Consider the following 17,064-nt stretch of genomic DNA (forward strand, 5'->3'; position numbering starts at 1 on the left):
AGCCTGTTACCATTTCCTCCGCCACGCTGCTTTTAGGTATCATACCCAGCAAAGCTTTCAATCACCACAGAAAGACAAAACAAGATAGTCCATGACAGAACCAGATTTAACCGATACCTAGCCACTAACCCAGCCCTACACAAAGTACTAGAAGGAAAACTTCAACCCAAGGAAGTTGGCTACATCCACAAAAGCACAGACAATTGATGATCTCATGGCAGCAAATCCAAAGAAGGGAAAACAAAAATTAACAACACCAACAATAAAACTAAGCAGGAGAGAGCAGTCACTGGTCATTGATGTCCCTCAATGTAGATGGACTCAACTCACCTGTAAGGAGACACAGCTAACACACTGGATACAAAAGCAGAATCCCTGCTGCTGCATACAAGAGACACCGCAACCTCACAGACACACATCGCCTAAGAGTAAAGAGTTGGGAAATTTTTTTTCAATCACATGGGCTTAAGAATCAAGCAGGTGTAGCTATCCTAATATCCAACAAAATACACTTCAAACTAAAATCAATCCAAAGAGACAAAGTAAGACATTTCATATTAGTCACAGGAAAAATTCATCAAGAGAAATCTCAATATTGAACATCTTTGCCCCAAATACAGGGGCACCCTCATATGTAAAAGAAACACTTCTAAAGCTTAAATCACACATTAAACCCCACATACTAATAGGGGAGACTTCAACACGTCCATGTCACACCTGGACAGGTAAATCAGACAAAAAATTAACAGAGAAATAAGGAAACTAACAGATGTTATGACTCAAATGTTCTAAACAGACATCTATAGAACTTTCCATCCAAACACAGAAGAATATACCTTCTTCTCAGCACCTCATGAAACCTTCTTAAAAACTGACCACATACTTGGTAACAACACAAGCCTCAACATATACAAAAGAAAAAAATTGAAATAACCCCATGTATCTTACTGATCTCCATGGCTTAAAATTAGAATTCAATAGCAACACTAATTCCAGAAAGCCCACAAACACATGGAAATTAAACAATGCTCACCTGAATCATCAATGGGTCAAGGAAGAAATAAAGACTTCCTAAAATTCAATGAAAATGACCACACAACATACCCAAATTTATGGGACACAAGGAAAGCAGTGTTAAGAGGAAAGTTCATAGCACTAAATACCTACGTAAAGAAGGTACAAGAATGCCACATGTTGAATTAACAGAACATTTGGAAACTTTAGAACAAAAAAAAATCAAACACACCTAGAAAAACTAGATGGCAGGAAATAGTCAAATTGACGGCTGAAATCAACAAATTAGAAATAAAGAAAACAATTCAAAGAGTCAATGAGACAAAGATTTGGTTCTTTGAGAAAAGCAGCAAAATAGACAAACCTGTATCCAAACTAACCAAAAGGCAGAGAGAGAGAATATCCAAATTAGCAAAATCAGAAATGAAAGGGGGGCATAATAACAGACATGGAGGAAATCCAGAGAATTATTAGGCCATATTTCAAAAACCTGTGCTCCATGAATTGGAAAGCTTATAGGAGATGGGCAACTTTCTGCATAAACATTATTTACCAAAATTAAATAAAGACCAAATAAGCAAATTAAACAGACCTATAACTGTTGAAGAAATAGAATCAGTCATCAAAAGTCTCCCAACCAAAAAAGCCCAGGACCAGATGGTTTCAGCTCAGAATTCTACAAGATTTTCAAAGACAAACCAATACCAATACTCCTCAAATTGTTCCACAATAGAAATAGAAGAAACATTGTCAAACTCTTTTTATGAGGCTGTAATTACCCTGATTCCCAAACCACAGGAAGACATTACAAAGAAAGAAAATTACAGACCAGTCTCACTCATGAACATTGATGCAAAAATACTCAATAAAATACTGGCAAATCGAATCCAAGAACACATGAGAAAAATCGTCCACCATGACTAAGTAGGCTTCATCCCAGAGACGCAGGGATGGTTCAGTGTATGAAAATCTGTCAGTGTAATCCACCATATAGACAAACTGAAAAATAAAAACCACAAATATCATTTGTACTCACTCATAAGTGACTTTTAGACATAAAGCAAAGAAAACCAGCCTATAATGTACAATCCCAGAGAACCTAGACAGCAGTGAGGACCCTAAGAGAGACACACATGGATCTAATCTACATGGGAAGAAGAAAAAGACAAGATCTTCTGAGTAAATTGGGAGTGTGGAGACCATGGGAGAGAGTTGAAGGGGAGGGGAGAGGAAGGGAGAGGAGCAGAGAAAAATGTGTAGCTCAATAAAAATCAATAAAACTTTCTATACTGGCAAACTGAATAGCCTTTAGCGTGCTGTGATGCCCTGGTGTGAAAGTATTCTTTGTTCTTGCAGTCAAATCCATGTACAGCTAGTCCCCTATATGTCCCCTACAGATGTCCCCTACAATTATCTTTAATGGCAAGCAGAACACCAGACAAGGAAAGGAGCCCTGCCAACAGATCACATAAGAACCTCAAATGACAAGCATTTAGCAGGAGAGACAGCTTGTCTGCCTTTACTGATTAAACTGGTCAGGGAAGCCCTGAATTCTCTACCAGCAGACTCAGGAAGGTGCAGTCCACTGGCCTTTGCTCTGCCCTAGCAAGCTATTCATAGTGTGTATTTACTTTCACCTTGGTTTTAATTGACACAAGACCTTAGCCTAAGAAATTAACTATGTATGCCTTTACTCCTAGAGATATAGGGAAAAAAAGCTTGGATCACTAAACCAGACCCTGAGAAAGGAATTCCTTCTCACCAGGGTGCTGACAGACACACCACTAGGGGCTGGAAGTGGCCATCTCCTAAGAAATCCCTATGCAAATCAAGTGCCATGGCCTTCCTCTGGAGGCCTGCACTGGTTGCCATGGTTACCACAACACTCCCAGCCTCCATGGAAGGAACTGGAAGTGCTCAGCTTGCAACAGTACTGCTGTGATATCCTCTACGGTTATGAACCACAGGCTTCTAGCTTAACTAGTCACACTTAAGAAACGTAGTTAGTGCACAAACCCCCACTTCTTTTCTTAGAATTCCGTATTGATTGAAAGCCCCATCCTTAACCGGCCCTTCTGGTATCTGCTGAGGGGCTTCACAGTCTCACCCCTTCTGAGATAGTCATGAGCTAACAGGTGCCTGGATTCCACGGATCTTTGAAATGTGTGCTTGGTATGGCCTATGGAATTGCTAAGTGTGCCTGTGTGTGTATATAAACTGAATGCTTTGTGGGAAATGGGAGCTTTTTTATGAAGAATAGAGAGACATTTAAAGGAAGCATGTTAAAGTAGATTGGTCCATCCTCAGATCTTTTTTTTTAGCCCCTTTTCACTTATTGTAAGTGTGTTATGTGTGTGTGTAAGTCCTCTTCTGAACCCTGATGGGGTACTGAGCCTGGAACTCAGAAGCCCCCAATAAACCATGATTTCACTTGTATTAGCAAGTCTCTCAAGTGCTTGGCCCTCACTTTGACTTATCTGAAGATCTCATCGCATGGATTGTGTAATCTAGAGAAAAGTCACTGATTAGTGAACTGGAGACGTTTTCGTCCAGATAGCGAGCCACTATCAATGGCATCTTTTGCTGGAGAGCAGGGAGAACTCGCAGACATCATTTTAAACCCGAGGCAGCTTCGTCTGCAGCTAAGCCAGTATTTCTCATCCTCACCCTAGTAATGCCCAACAGCACCAGTCGGTTCTCAGCCTGCTCCAGCAACCCCAGATGCAGCCTGATGCTCAGTCTGGAGATGCGCACCTCCCTCAGAGGCTGCAGTCTGCCTTCTCACAAGTCCCCTCCTCCCTCTCAGCCCACCCCACAAATCTCAGGTCCTGCCCCTGAAATACCCCCTCTTGAGGGGTTGGCAAAGACTGGGCCGTGCCCTCCCTCAGAGGTTCTCAGATATCTCGGTTTTACTAATCCAACCCCTTCCCTCTGATACTACGGTTGCTTCTTGCACATTGCTGAAAGCGTGCAACACAATTTAGAAACTCATAGAAAAGATTTTGACAATACCAGAAAATGTACATACGCAGCTACTGTTTGCTTCTGCAGCCCCACGTTTGGGGAACCATCAGAAATTCTCTCAGACGAATGTCAGGGCGCCACGGTTTGTCATAGCGAAGAAGAGCAGCAAAAACATCGCATGCATCGCATCCTCCCTAAACAACATCTGAGCAACTGCCAGTGGGTGGCAGCCATTGGAAAACCCTGAGATGAGAGCATCTTTTCCTACGTCGGTGACCGCGGAAGAGGTGACTGGTGTGGGAACAGATTGTCAGTTTGCGTCTTCAGCGGAATGTGCTCCACAGATAAAAACACTTAAATGCCCATCAGTTTTATTGGTGCAGCAACAAGGATGTTCTTGTTTTTAAATAGATCTATGGGCAAAATAAAGCAAATAGCTTGGCTTTTTTTTAGATTGTGTGTGTTTGTGTTTTGTGTTTGTGTAAGTGTGTGTGCATGTGTGTGTTGTGTGTGTGTATGCGTGTGTTGTGTGTGTGCATGTGTGTGTTGTGTGTGTGTGCATGTGTGTGTTGTGTGTGTGTGCATGCCTGTGTGTGTTATGTGTTACATGCATGCCTGGGGTCCTGGGACGTCAGAAGGAAATCGAATTTCCTAAAACTTGAGTTATGGATGACCATGGGAGTTGGGAATTGAACCCCAGTCCTCTATTGGGGTAACAAGTGCTCTCAACCACCGGGGCATCTCTCCAGCCTCTCTCCAGCCTCTATCAAACAAAGCAGTTTTCGAAAAAGGAAAAGCATACCAGGTATGGTGGAACACACCTTAAACCCAGCACTCAGGAGGCATAAGCTGATGTCAGTCAGTACAAGGCCAGTAAATTTCAAACTAGCCATACCTATATAGTGAGACTCTGCCACAGGGAAGGGACAGAAGGAGGAAGGAAGGAAGGAAAAAAATGTGTGTGTGTGTGTGTGTGTGTGTGTGTGTATGTGTGTGTGTGTGTGTGTGCGTGTGCGTGCACGTGTTTTGTGTCTACTGATGCAGTTAAGCACAAAACCCTGCATCTGAAATTTGCTTGCCGACACCCAGGAAGCCAGGAAGTGCTAACCACTCACCACTAAAGCGCCTGGAGTTCTGGAGATGTGCCTTATTCTCTTCTATGTACAAGCTTGGCAAGTTTCCCAATAAAATGTGGGGTAGCCCAGCACTATGGAGGCAGAGGCAGGTGGAGATCTGTGAGTTCCAGGCTAGGCGATCTACAAAGAAAGCACCCAGACAGCCAAAGCTACACAGGGAAGCCCTATCTGTGAGGGAGGGGGAAGACGTGCTTGCAGGAACAATACCACCTAGGATGGTGCTCTGAGGGAGACGGGTGTGAAAACTAGTTTGATCTCATTTGAGATTTCCCAAGTTTGATAATGTAAGAGATAGACAAAAAGTTGCCCTCAGAGCGCAGGTTTTAAGTATGTAGATAAGATTTTTCCAAGTAAATAAATGTGGTAATTTGCCTTTAAGGGCACTGTTCTCTCATGAAGTGACTCAGCACTATAGAAGGCCTGACCTCCCCTAAACAAGCATAGAAGATTCGAATTAATGGGAAGCCATTTCCAATAAACAAGTCTTGGCACCAGCTCCCGGGACCTCCTTTGCCTGCCCCGCTGCTGTGAAGCAAAATTGAAAAGATGCCACAAGATTTCAGTGTGTCACCTGCTTGGCACGCTCCTTAGGTCTCAGGAAAGATATCCTGTTAGGAACTGGGCAGCACTGGCTCTTCCAGAACTTTCTGGGCGGGCAAGCCACTCCCCTCGTCTCAGGCAGCATATTCTCTCTGGTGTTTGGTGCTGCCCAGGACCTGCTGGGAACCTCTGGAGCCATGGAGCCCACGCAGCTGCTCTTCTTCGTGAATGGCAGGAAGGTGAGAGCCCCGGGGCTGCCCGCACAGGCGCGGCCCCTGCACAGGTGCCCGGTCCTTTCTCATTCTGTCCCAGCTTTCCCTGAGACCTTGGCGCGGACGACTTTGCCTCACTACCTGCACACATGAGACTAAGGGTCTAAGGGCAAGTTTCAGAATTGCCTGAATCTCAGGGCCTCTTCCTTCCCAACATCCCCTTTCCATGGCCATAACAAGATACCCTAGCCCAGCCCCTCCTCAAAGACCAGGGGAAAAACAGCTCCATTCTTATCCATTCAGCACTGTGAATCCAGCCCTTTCCCACCCTCAAAGCCCCGGTTAATAGCATCTTCCAGCCCCAATGATCAACTTGTCCCGGGGAGCGATACCCAGTTTGACAGGACCACTGAGATGCACTGATTCAGGCTTCCCTGTTATTTCTCAGACGAAGCTGGGACATTGTAAAGTCAAAGCAAGTTCCTGGCACAGCACAGCTTGCCAGAGCCAGGCTCTAGGGACCCTGCTGACTGCGGCAGTTTGTTTTGTTTTGTGTATGTGCTTTGGCTCCGAGGACCTTTATGACTGTTCCAAGCAAAGCCAGTTGCTTGCGGACAGCAAAGTCCCTGAGCATCATTCAAAGCCGAGGTCTGGCAGTGAGCGGCTTACTTGGAGTGTTCTCGGTAGACACTGATGGCGCATGGAGGGGGTGGGCGGAGCCCTGCTGTCCACAGTGCCAGTGTTCCTCTGTTGGGATCACCTGTGGCCCCTGTATCTGGCTATGGACAAACGGAGCCCCTGCCCTGGCTGGCACTGGCTGGCCCTTAGGAAGCCAAGGAAGGTTTAGAACCAGACTTTCATGTGCCTGTTCTGAGGCTGTGAGTTGATTCAGACAGTTGTGGGTTTGTAAAGAGTTTTCTTGAGGCACAGGATCTCTCAAATTATACAAGCCCCATTAAAAGCTTGTGTCCACCCCCGTGCTTTACGGTCCTCACATGGGATAAGATGGATCCTTCATGGGCTCCATTAGGACCCCGCAGGACCAGTGTGAGGGTGAGCTAGGCTAATGGGGTGAAAAAGTTGCCTTGCTCCTTCGTGCTTTCTTTTGCATAGCAGAATAAGCACGGGAGTCTTCTGTCCACACTAAACAGGCAGGGGCTCCCTTACACGTCTGCCACTCACCGGGGTAGCCTCATGGAGGCTCACTCCTTTACTAATGGGGGCCATGCTTCTTACTGTACAAGGAGTGATCGTGAATATTCAGTCTGCGGCTTTGTTATCAGCCTAACGCATGCCAAACTGTGTTTGGGTTTAAGGGATACAGCAAACCACAGAAATGGTGAGGCCCGTGCTGGTGTGGAGTTGACACGTCCTGGGGTAACAGCTGACGTGCATATAAATAAATAGAGTGTGGTGTCAGGCGGTGACAGGCGCTGGCGTAAGAACACTGATATGGGCAGGATCTGATAGGGTGGGTGAAGGAGATGCTTTGGTCTTTCGGGGCAGGGGACTTTGGAGCATTGTGTGGGAGGAAGTAGCCAAGCATCCATGTGGAAAGACCATTTCAGGCAGAGAAATCCAGGGGCAAAGGCCCTGGGGCAGGAGAATGTTTCCATGCGCAGAGAACAAACTGTTGGGGCTGGAGACGTGGCCAGGAGCCAGAGCACAGGTGATGCTGGGGTTTAGTTCAGTAAGGCCAGCCTATTGAATCTGATGTCTCTCATGTTCTCCCTCCCTGCTTCCAAAAAGGAGCTTTTCACAAGTAGTACAGCTTTGTGTTCTATTGATTTTGAAGAGTAATTGAGCCCTTTCTTATCTGAAGGCTCCTTTAACCTCTCAATCCCACCGTTGGCATCGCTGGGGTCTTCTGGGTGCCTTGGACCGGGTCCTGGGACCAAATGTACTATGATTCCTTGTAAAACAGACTCTAGAAATACTGGTTTGGTTCTTGAATTATTCCCAATCCCACAAAACAAACATGATGTCAGCTTTCCCCTCCCGTTTTTGTCCCTCCCAGTTTTAGTGAAGCGTGCATTTCAACACTGGTCAGCAAGTCGAGAGTGAGGGGCTATTCAGAGAAGCACGAAAAGCCGCGGGAGAGAAGGGTCCTATGAAAAGCCGGACTTCTGTGACTCAGGTCGGCCTTTGCAAGGCCTCCTGGAAGACCTTCAGGGGCTCTGGTGACCTGCACAGCAGCCCTCCGGCTTTTGCTGTTTGTTCTTCAGGAGAGGAAGGCTGAATGCAGACATAATGACAGCTGAAAGTCCGTGTACTGTTTGGGTTCGAGTGGCATAAAAGACACACTGCCAGGAGCTGAAAGCTTCAAACACAGGGACTCTGGCTTTAATTCACTGAAGTTGGTTCCCCTCCAGGAAATCCTGGTTCCAGAGCAGAAGAGGGGGTCATAGCAAGTGTGTGGCAGGTTCAGGAGTTCCCTGGGAGCATGGCAGCTGCACAGGTGATAAGAATCATGTCTTAGAGCTGGTGCTCCTGCAGACAAGGCTCTCAGGCGGCAGAGTGGCCGCAGAGAGACCTGTGAGCCAGCTGTTGTAACTGTGGAGGCTCCAGATGCTAAAGGCCTGTGCTGCTGGTGGCAGTGTAGTGGACAATCATTTTCACACATCCCAGGAGCAGAACCTGGTGATGTTGAGTGCAGTGGGCAGAAAGAAAGAAAGGAAAAGTTAGAAATAACCTTAGATATCCTGGCAGGGAGTGAGTCTGTGAGCTGGTTGGGGAAAAGAAGGAGGAGAGTAAACTCAATGAATTGACCTGAAGACTGTCTGAGGCCAAACTTATCCTACGGAAGGTGTGCGTGCACGCACAATGCATACAGCACAGTCTTCCATATAGCATTTTCCTCAAAAGGGCTTGCTTTGTCCTGCTGGTACCCGAGTAGAGTCACGGGGGAGGTGGGGCGTCAGCACCGGATGTGTGCTGTGCCTTCTCCTCCTTCCTTCCCAGAGGGACAAAGTAGCACAACGTGGAGAAAGATGATTAGCGTTTCAAGCCAGCCGTGCTTCTCCTGCCTGTTCTGTGATGACCAAAGAATCTCAGATGCATGGGTCATGAAAACAGAAGAGGGCACGAGCTGCCAGCCCTCAGCGGGAGGGGATGACTTAAGAACAAAGTAAAAAATGCCGCAAATCCATTACTTTATGTGCTCACTTAAAAGATGAAATTCGAATCTTGGGGGCTGGAGAGACGGCTCAGAGGTTAAGAGCATTGCCTGCTCTTCCAAAGGTCCTGAGTTCAATTCCCAGCAACCACATGGTGGTTCACAACCATCTGTAACGGGGTCTCCTCTTCTGGTGTGCAGACATACACACAGACAGTATATTGTATACATAATAAATAAATAAATAAATAAATATATTTAAAAAAATAAATTCAAATCTTATTTTATGTGTGTGGGTGTTTTGCTTCCATGTATGTCTGTGTAGTACAGGCATGCTCAAAACATTAGTTTTTGAATAATTTAATCAACACAGAGAAAGGGGGATCCTAGGGGACCATGGATTCATCAGTTTCTGCACCTGGCTCTCTGCCAGCCCAGTTGCTTTTGTGTACCTAGTTGCGCAGTCTTGCATGGCTCTGCACATGCATTTGCTGCTTTAGGCTGGGTATCTGGGACATGGCTGGTCGTGGTCTCCACTACCTTGGCAGACAACTCTTTTTTTATTTTTTTATTTGTTTGTTTATAAAGATTTCCACTTCCTCTCCTCCTCCCCATACCCTCCCATCCTCCCCTCCTTCTCCTCCCCCCCCCACTCCCTCTCCAGTCCAAAGAGCAGTCAGGGTTTCCTACCCAGTGGAAAGTTCAAGTTCCTCCCCCCTCCCTCCAGGCCTAGGAAGGTGAGCATCCAAACACACTAGGATCCCAAACAGCCAATACATGCAGACGAATCAAGACCCAGTGCCATTGTCAATGGCTTCTCAGTCAGCCCCCATGTCAGCAACATTCAGAGAATCCGGTTTGATCACATGCTCATTCAGTTCCAGTCCAGCTGGCCTTGGTGAGCTGTCATTAGATCAGTCCCCTTGTGTCAGTGTGTGAACGGACCCCTCGCGGTCCTGATTTCCTTTTTCATGTTCTCCCTCCTTCTGCTCCTCATTTGAACCTTGGAGGACTCAGTTCGGTGCTCCAATGTGGGTCTCCGTCTGTATCGCCCTCCATCGTCGGATGAAGATTTCCTCTGATCCTGCCTATCTTGCTCACGTTTTCCTTCCTTCTGCTTCTCATTTGGATCTAGGGAGTTAAGTCCAGTGTTCCAATGTGTGTCTCTGTCTCTATCTCCATCCATCACCAGATGAAGGTTCTATGGTGATATGCAAAATATTCATCAGTATGGTTATGGGCCAAGGCCAGTTCAGGCACCCTCTCCTCTGCTGCCCAGGGAAGAATCTGGGGACCTCTCCTTGGGCCTGAGAACCCCTCCAGAAACAAGTCTCTTTCCAACCCTAAAATGGCTCCCTTAGTTGAGATATATACTTGCCTGCTCCCATATCCATCCTTCCTCCCCCCATCTCATTCCCCCACGCCATCCCCAATCCTTCCCCTCTCTCTTCTCTCTAACCATCTCCCCTTACTTCCACCCCCCCACACACATCCCCCTGCCATGCACCCAAGTTTGCCTTGCAATCTTGACTACTTCCTATATCCAGGAGGATAACTATATGATTTTCTTCAGGTTCACCTTCTTATTTAGCTTCTCTAGGATCACGAATTATAGGCTCAAAGACCTTTAATTATGGCGAGAATCCACTTATGAGTGAGTACATACCGTGTTCCTCTTTTTGGGTCTGGGTTACCTCACTCAGTAAAGCGTTTTCTATTTCCATCCATTTGCATGCAAAATTCAAGATGTCATTGTTTTTTACCACTGAGTAAAACTCTAATGTGTGTATGTTCCACACCTTCTTTAACCATTCTTCTATTGAGGGGCACCTAGGTTGTTTCCAGATTCAGGCTATTATTACAAATAGTGTGCAGCTATGAACATAGTAGAACAAATGCTTTTGTAGTATGTTAGGGAATCTCTAGGGTATATTCCCAAGAGTGAAATTGCTGGGTCCTGAGGGAGGTTGACTCCCAGTTTCCTGAGAAACCGCCACACTGATTTCCACAGTGGCTGCACGAGTTTGCATTCCCACCAACAATGGATGAGTGTTCCCCTCACCCCACATCCTCTCCAGCATAGGCTATCATTGGTGTTTTTGAGTTTAACTATGCTGACAGGTGTAAGATGGTATCTCAAAGTGGTTTTGATTTGCATTTCCCTGATGGCTAAGGAGGTTGAGCATGACCTTAAGTGTCTTTTGGACATTCGAAGTTCATCTGTTGTGAATTCTCTGTTCAGTTCAGTACCCCATTTTTTATTTGGGTTAATTAGAGTTTTAGTATCTAGTTTCTTGAGTTCGTTGTATATTTTGGAGATCAGACCTTTGTCTGTTGAGGGGTTGGTGAAGATCTTCTCCCAGTCAGAAGGTAGTCTTTTTGTCTTACTGACAGTGTCCTTTGCTTTACAGAAGCTTCTCAGTTTCAGGAGGTCCCATTTATTCATTGATTCTCTTATTGTCTGTGCTACTGGGGTTCTACTTAGGAAGTGGTCTCCTGTGCCTATGTCTTGTAGACTATTTCCCACTTTCTCTTCTATCTGGTTCAAAGTGGTCAGATTAATGTTGAGGTCTTTAATCCATTTGGACTTGATTTTTGTGCATGGTGATAGATATGGATCTACTTTCATTCTTCTACAGGTTGATATCCAGTTATGCCAGCACCATTTGTTAAAGATGCTTTCCTTTTTCCATTGTATACCTTTAGCTCCCTTGTCAAAAATTAGGTGTTCATAAGTTTGTGGGTTAATATCTGGGTCTTCTATTCGGTTCCATAGGTCGACTTCTCTGTTGTTATGCCAATACCAAGCTGTTTTCAATACTGTCGCTCTGTAATAGAGTTTGAAGTCAGGGATGGTAATGCCTCCAGAAATTCCTTTATTGTATAAGATTGTTTTGGCTATCCTGGGTTTTTTGTTTTTCCATATAAACTTGATTATTGTTCTCTCAAGGTCTGTGAAGAAGTTTGATGGGGTTTTGATGGGGATTGCATTGAATCTATAGATTGCTTTTGGTAGAATTGCCATTTTTACTATGTTGATTCTCCCAATCCAAGAGCAGGGGAGGTCTTTCCATTTTCTGGTATCCTCCTCAATTTCTTTCTTCAAAGACTTAAAGTTCTTGTCAAATAGGTCTTTCACTTGCTTGGTTAGAGTTACCCCAAGATATTTTATGCTATTTGTGGCTATCGTGAAAGGTGATGTTTCTCTGATTTCCCTCTCTGCTTCTTTGTTCTTTGTGTATAGGAGGGCAACCGATTTTTTGGAGTTGATCTTGTATCCTGGCAGACAACTCTTTTTTTTTTTTTTTAACACTACGAATGACACTTTATTCAGTCATTTTCTTTACAACTGAAACTCTGGGAATTCAAAATTAACATCCTTGCCCGTGAGCTTCTTATACACACCAGAAAAAGTTTCCACCTTGTGCTCCACGTTGTTCTGCTGTGCTTTGTCTAAATGAACCTTTATGAGCCGGCTGCCGTCCAGTTTCACACGGATCCTCTTGTCCACGACTTTTCCGAGTTGGCTTGGGCAGAATCCTCCTCTGAGCAATGAAGACTACGTGTTTCCCGCTAAACTTTTTCTCCAATTCACGAACCAGCCGGACTTGGATTTTTTGGAAGGATTTCAGCTGAGGAACTGGTACAAAAATTATGACGGCTTTCCGGCCACCACCAACTTCAATGTCCTTGGCCGCGGTGATGTTGAGCTCCCGCAGCTGCGCCTTGAGATCAGAGTTCATTTCTAGCTCGAGCAGCGCCTGAGAGATGCCGGACTCGAACTCGTCCGGCTTCTCGCCATTGGGCTTGACGATCTTGGCGCTCGAGCTGAACATGGCTCGCCTTACGGAGTGCGGGCTTGGAAAGAGGCCCAGCTCTCGCGAGAACTGCTCATATCCGGGTGGAGGCCGAAAAGAGGCGGGACGGCCCAGACAACTCTTTTATGTTAGCTGTATCCCTCTCTCAGACTCTCTGCTCTGCCAGCATCTCCTCTCTCTCCTGCCTTTCTCCCTCCCTAACCCACTGCTCTGTCTGCTCTAGGGTCTTTCTAGGAGAAGCAGGGCAGAGCTGCCAGTGTTCCTGAGAGTGGAAACAGCTGCCACCTTAGGGGACAGTGATGATTCAGGACGAGGGTCAGGCAGGGTGGGACATTTGCACTTTAGCTGTGATGCTAATGCTTGCACACCCCAGGTGCCTTTCCCACAGGTCAGCAGGGTCCTAAGCAGTGTGAATGTCACTCACACCAGCTCTGGCTCTGGTGTGCATCACTGTGTTTCTCTCGCACAGGTGACAGAAAAACATGTCGACCCTGAGATGATGCTGTTACCGTACCTGAGGAAGACCCGTATCCTTTGCTGTGTGCAGTGGGCGTGTGTGTTTGTGAGTCTGTGAGCCTGAGAGTCTGTTTGTGTGTGAGAGTTCCCAATTGCTTAGCCTTGAAACAATCACACAGAAAACATATTATTTAAAACACTGCTTGACCCATTAGCTCTAACTTCATATTGGCTAACTCTTACATTTTAATTTAACCCATCTCCTTTAATCTGTGTATGTACACATAGCTGTGGCTTACCAGGTAAAGTTCTGGCATCCGTCTCTGGCGGCTATATGGCCTCTCTCTGACTCTGCCTCCTTTCTCCCAGCATTCAGTTTAGTTTCCCCACCTAGCTCTGTCCCCCTATAGCTCTGCTATAGGCCCAAAGCAGTTCCTTTATTAACCAAAGATGTTCACAGCATACAGAAGCGATTTGAGAGAGCTCTGCTTCCCCATACCTCTGCTATAGGCCCAGAACAATTCCTTTATTAACCAATGATGTTCACAGCCTACAGACGAGATTTGAGAAGCAGTTAGAAGTCTCCGCTGACAAGATGCAGGCAAGTGACTCGCTGTGTTTCTAGTGTGACACAGACATTTCTTAGAGTATTTATAATACAACATTTTAACACCATATAACATCAGAGACCCACACGATGATAAGGGCAGATATACAATGTGCCCCACCTGCACATTCTCAGAACTCCACCCTGCACAGCCTCCTCTCCAGTCTGGCCCTGTTTTTGGCAGACTGAGCTCCAGCTCCATACAAAGGATGGGTGCAATCCGTAACACACAAAAGGGAACAGGAAGTGATCAGGTTTAAGGAGCGGCCTTTGATGAGTCAGCATGGAACTTTCCTATGCATGTCTATAATGGTGTTTTGTACTGAGTCCTGGCTATTCTGGAAATAAATCCATAGACACTGCGATCTTTAACTCAGCCTCTTCCAGTCCGACTCCCAGGCACGAAGTACGGCTGCGGAGGTGGCGGCTGTGGCGCCTGCACGGTGATGATCTCGCGGTACAACCCCAGCACCAGGACAATCAGGTACCTGCAGCAGAGCCCAGCTCTGTGCCACCTCTGCAGGTCTCAGCTTTATTTCCTCCTCTCTCGGTGACGGTGTAAGGAACATCACCGTGCGGGGAAGACCTGTGCGGGCACTGGGGACCCAGTGATAAACAGGAATACGGGGAGGGTGGGAACAGGACCTCAGCAGAGCTGAAAGGCTGCCGACTCTGCCTTCTGGGAAGGAAGGCCGTTGTGAGATGACCATGGAGGAGACAGCCATGGTCACGCATGCGTAAAGGGGGCCATGCGAACATCTCCGTGGTCCCACACGTGCGTTCTCCGTGTGGAAGCCAGAGACCTCTCCTTCAGGAAAGGATCAGGCGGCCTCGCTCTCCTGCTCACAGCCGCCTGTTGTACCCCGCTTTGTTCCTGCTCTGTCTTTATCTCCAGCGCATTATTTTCCACATCTTCATCTGTTCCCGTCTCTCCCGTCTTCTGGGATATTCCCATCATAGCAAACTCACTTCATTGTCCACGCAGCCTTCGCCCAGCTCCACCCGCAGGACGAAAGCAGCTTTAGTTCACAGTCAGTCACTTGAATTAGAGAGTGTCGGCCCCGACTTGAGGAGAAATAATTAGGTTGGTGGGAGCTTCAGGGATTGGAATCGTGAGGGCTGATTTCTGTTCTGCCACCGGCTCTCCAGCTGTGACCCTGAATTCGTCACTCTGATTCTAGATCCGTTTCTATAACCTGACTATGTGCTGAGATTGAAACGCAGACTCAGGGCCTGGGACGCCACTCCTGCCTGCCCACGGGAGGTGCCCACGGGGTGCTCGGTCCCTTTGTCACGGGATGTCGTGTAGTTTGTCACGTGTGCTTCTCTTTGCATCTGAAGGCACCATCCCGTCAACGCCTGCCTGACCCCCATCTGCTCTCTGCATGGCGCAGCCATCACCACAGTGGAAGGCATAGGCAGCACCACCACCAGACTCCATCCTATTCAGGTGAGGCTGCGCCGCTCCCCAAAGGGGACTCTGAGCCCCCGAGCCTGAGAGTGGGACATCTGGGCCCTGCTGCTTGGTCAGGGATGTCAGTAAAAATCTCTGGAGCTGAGGATAACGCTGGGATGCAGGGATGGATGAGGAACTGATTTCTCAGGAAGGTGTTCTTGGAAGACTAGAAGATTCCTCTCCCTAGGCAGATGCTGACCTGACCAGCTTTGCCTCCTCTGCCTTCCAATTAGAGGGAACTATCCATCTTGTACCTCCCGAACCCAGAAGGAAATGCCACCCACGTGCATCGACACATACAATTTTTGTTGTTGTTGCTGGAAATTGAAAAATAACTTGATTTAAAAGTTGAATAAAAGCATCAGAAAACCACCCCCTCCCTAATCCCAAAAGCTTTGTGAGCTTGGACTTGTCAGAGGACAGAGTCCGTCCGTGGAGACTGCAGCTTTTCTTGGCCTGACACCTTGCTGAGGGCTGTTGCTCAGACCTAGACCCCTTACTCCACTGTGTATGCCCCCCAACACGCCATTGCTCCTTGTCTTGATCTTGTTATTGAGGGCCATGTATGTGGAGTGAACAAAAGAGGGACGAGATAGGAGCCACCCAGAAAATAGCCACACTTCACCTTCTGTAGATCTGAGAAAATCTCGGATCTAAGGTTCTCAAACCCCATTAAGCTAAAGGAGGGCACGGCTGCCTGGACAGCCTGTGAGACCGGACCTCACGCAGGCAAAGGGGGCCTTTAGAGATCTACTGATGCTGAGCTCCCATTGGTGCAAAGCTGCTGGGAGGCGGCACCAGAGTGCATCGTCCCTGGGACGTCAGACTCCAGAGAGAAAACAGGGATGGGAAAAGTACAGAAGAAATACAGGAAGCGTCTCTATCTTGGTTGGATCCTGGGTTCTCGTGCTTTGTAAACCCCTGTTTGTGAGAGCAATGACACATCTGTGGGAAGATGAAAACACTCGGGATAGAGAGAGTGAGAGAGAGAGAAAGAGAGGTGTGTGGAGCTGTGCCCACGTTCATTCCCAAGTGTGTGCGCTATCACGCTTCTTCCATGTTTTTCAACTCCAACAGAGTTTGGTCATTTTCTTTCCAAGGGCTTCTTCTGCTGCAGGGGTTCACACTCTCCATGCACACTGAGCAGTCTTTCACAGAGATGCAGTGTTCCCTCGGCCTGACCTAACAGTCAGGTGATCTGACGTGCTGCTGGGGTGGAAATCACAAACTCTCTGGCCATGCAAAGCCTCAGAACCTCTGTCTGAAGTCAAGCCGAGCAGCTTATGGGGGTCAATCGTCAGACTGGCCCAAGGGAAGCCGCCTGAGATGTGGGCTTTCGGGGGCCTCCTCTCCAAATGCAGTGAACTCAAGAATGTCCCGGGGATGCTGCTCTGACTTTGTAGGCCTGAAAGAGAGTGCAAGGTCTGCATTTCTAACCTTTGCTTCCAGGAGAGGATTGCCAAGTGTCATGGCACACAGTGTGGATTCTGCACTCCCGGGATGGTGATGTCCATGTATGCCCTGCTCAGGAACCATCCAGAGCCCACTCTACATCAGCTGACAGATGCCCTTGGAGGTAAGTATGCTTTCATTTTTACATGATGAAGACAGAAATAATTGGACACCTCCCATATGTCATGTGCTGAATTAAATGCTATTTGGAAATTCATTTAAATACGTTTACAAGAGAGCTACCATTATTATCGTCATTTCATAGAAGGAGAAGCTGAGGTTTAGTAAAGGTCG

General features: G+C 47.0%; 1 protein-coding gene and 1 pseudogene across 1 annotated transcript in view; one reads left to right on the forward strand and one right to left on the reverse strand.

Annotated features, from left to right (window-relative positions):
- The first annotated feature begins 5,570 nt into the window (after positions 1–5,570).
- LOC146889407 (aldehyde oxidase 1-like) overlaps positions 5,571–17,064 on the forward strand; it is a 55,523-nt gene continuing 44,029 nt past the window's right edge. Inside the window, exons 1-5 of the mRNA XM_087902420.1 lie at positions 5,571–5,893; positions 13,269–13,326; positions 14,250–14,346; positions 15,204–15,312; positions 16,768–16,894. Of these exons, the coding sequence (XP_087758546.1) occupies positions 5,852–5,893; positions 13,269–13,326; positions 14,250–14,346; positions 15,204–15,312; positions 16,768–16,894 (433 nt within the window). The 5' untranslated portion in view covers positions 5,571–5,851. The remainder of the gene's footprint in view (positions 5,894–13,268; positions 13,327–14,249; positions 14,347–15,203; positions 15,313–16,767; positions 16,895–17,064) is intronic.
- LOC148117706 (small ribosomal subunit protein eS7 pseudogene) lies at positions 12,295–12,901 on the reverse strand (annotated as a pseudogene).

Source organism: Myodes glareolus, chromosome 27 (assembly GCF_982192425.1).
Source record: "Myodes glareolus chromosome 27, mMyoGla1.1, whole genome shotgun sequence".
Lineage (NCBI taxonomy): Eukaryota > Metazoa > Chordata > Mammalia > Rodentia > Cricetidae > Myodes > Myodes glareolus.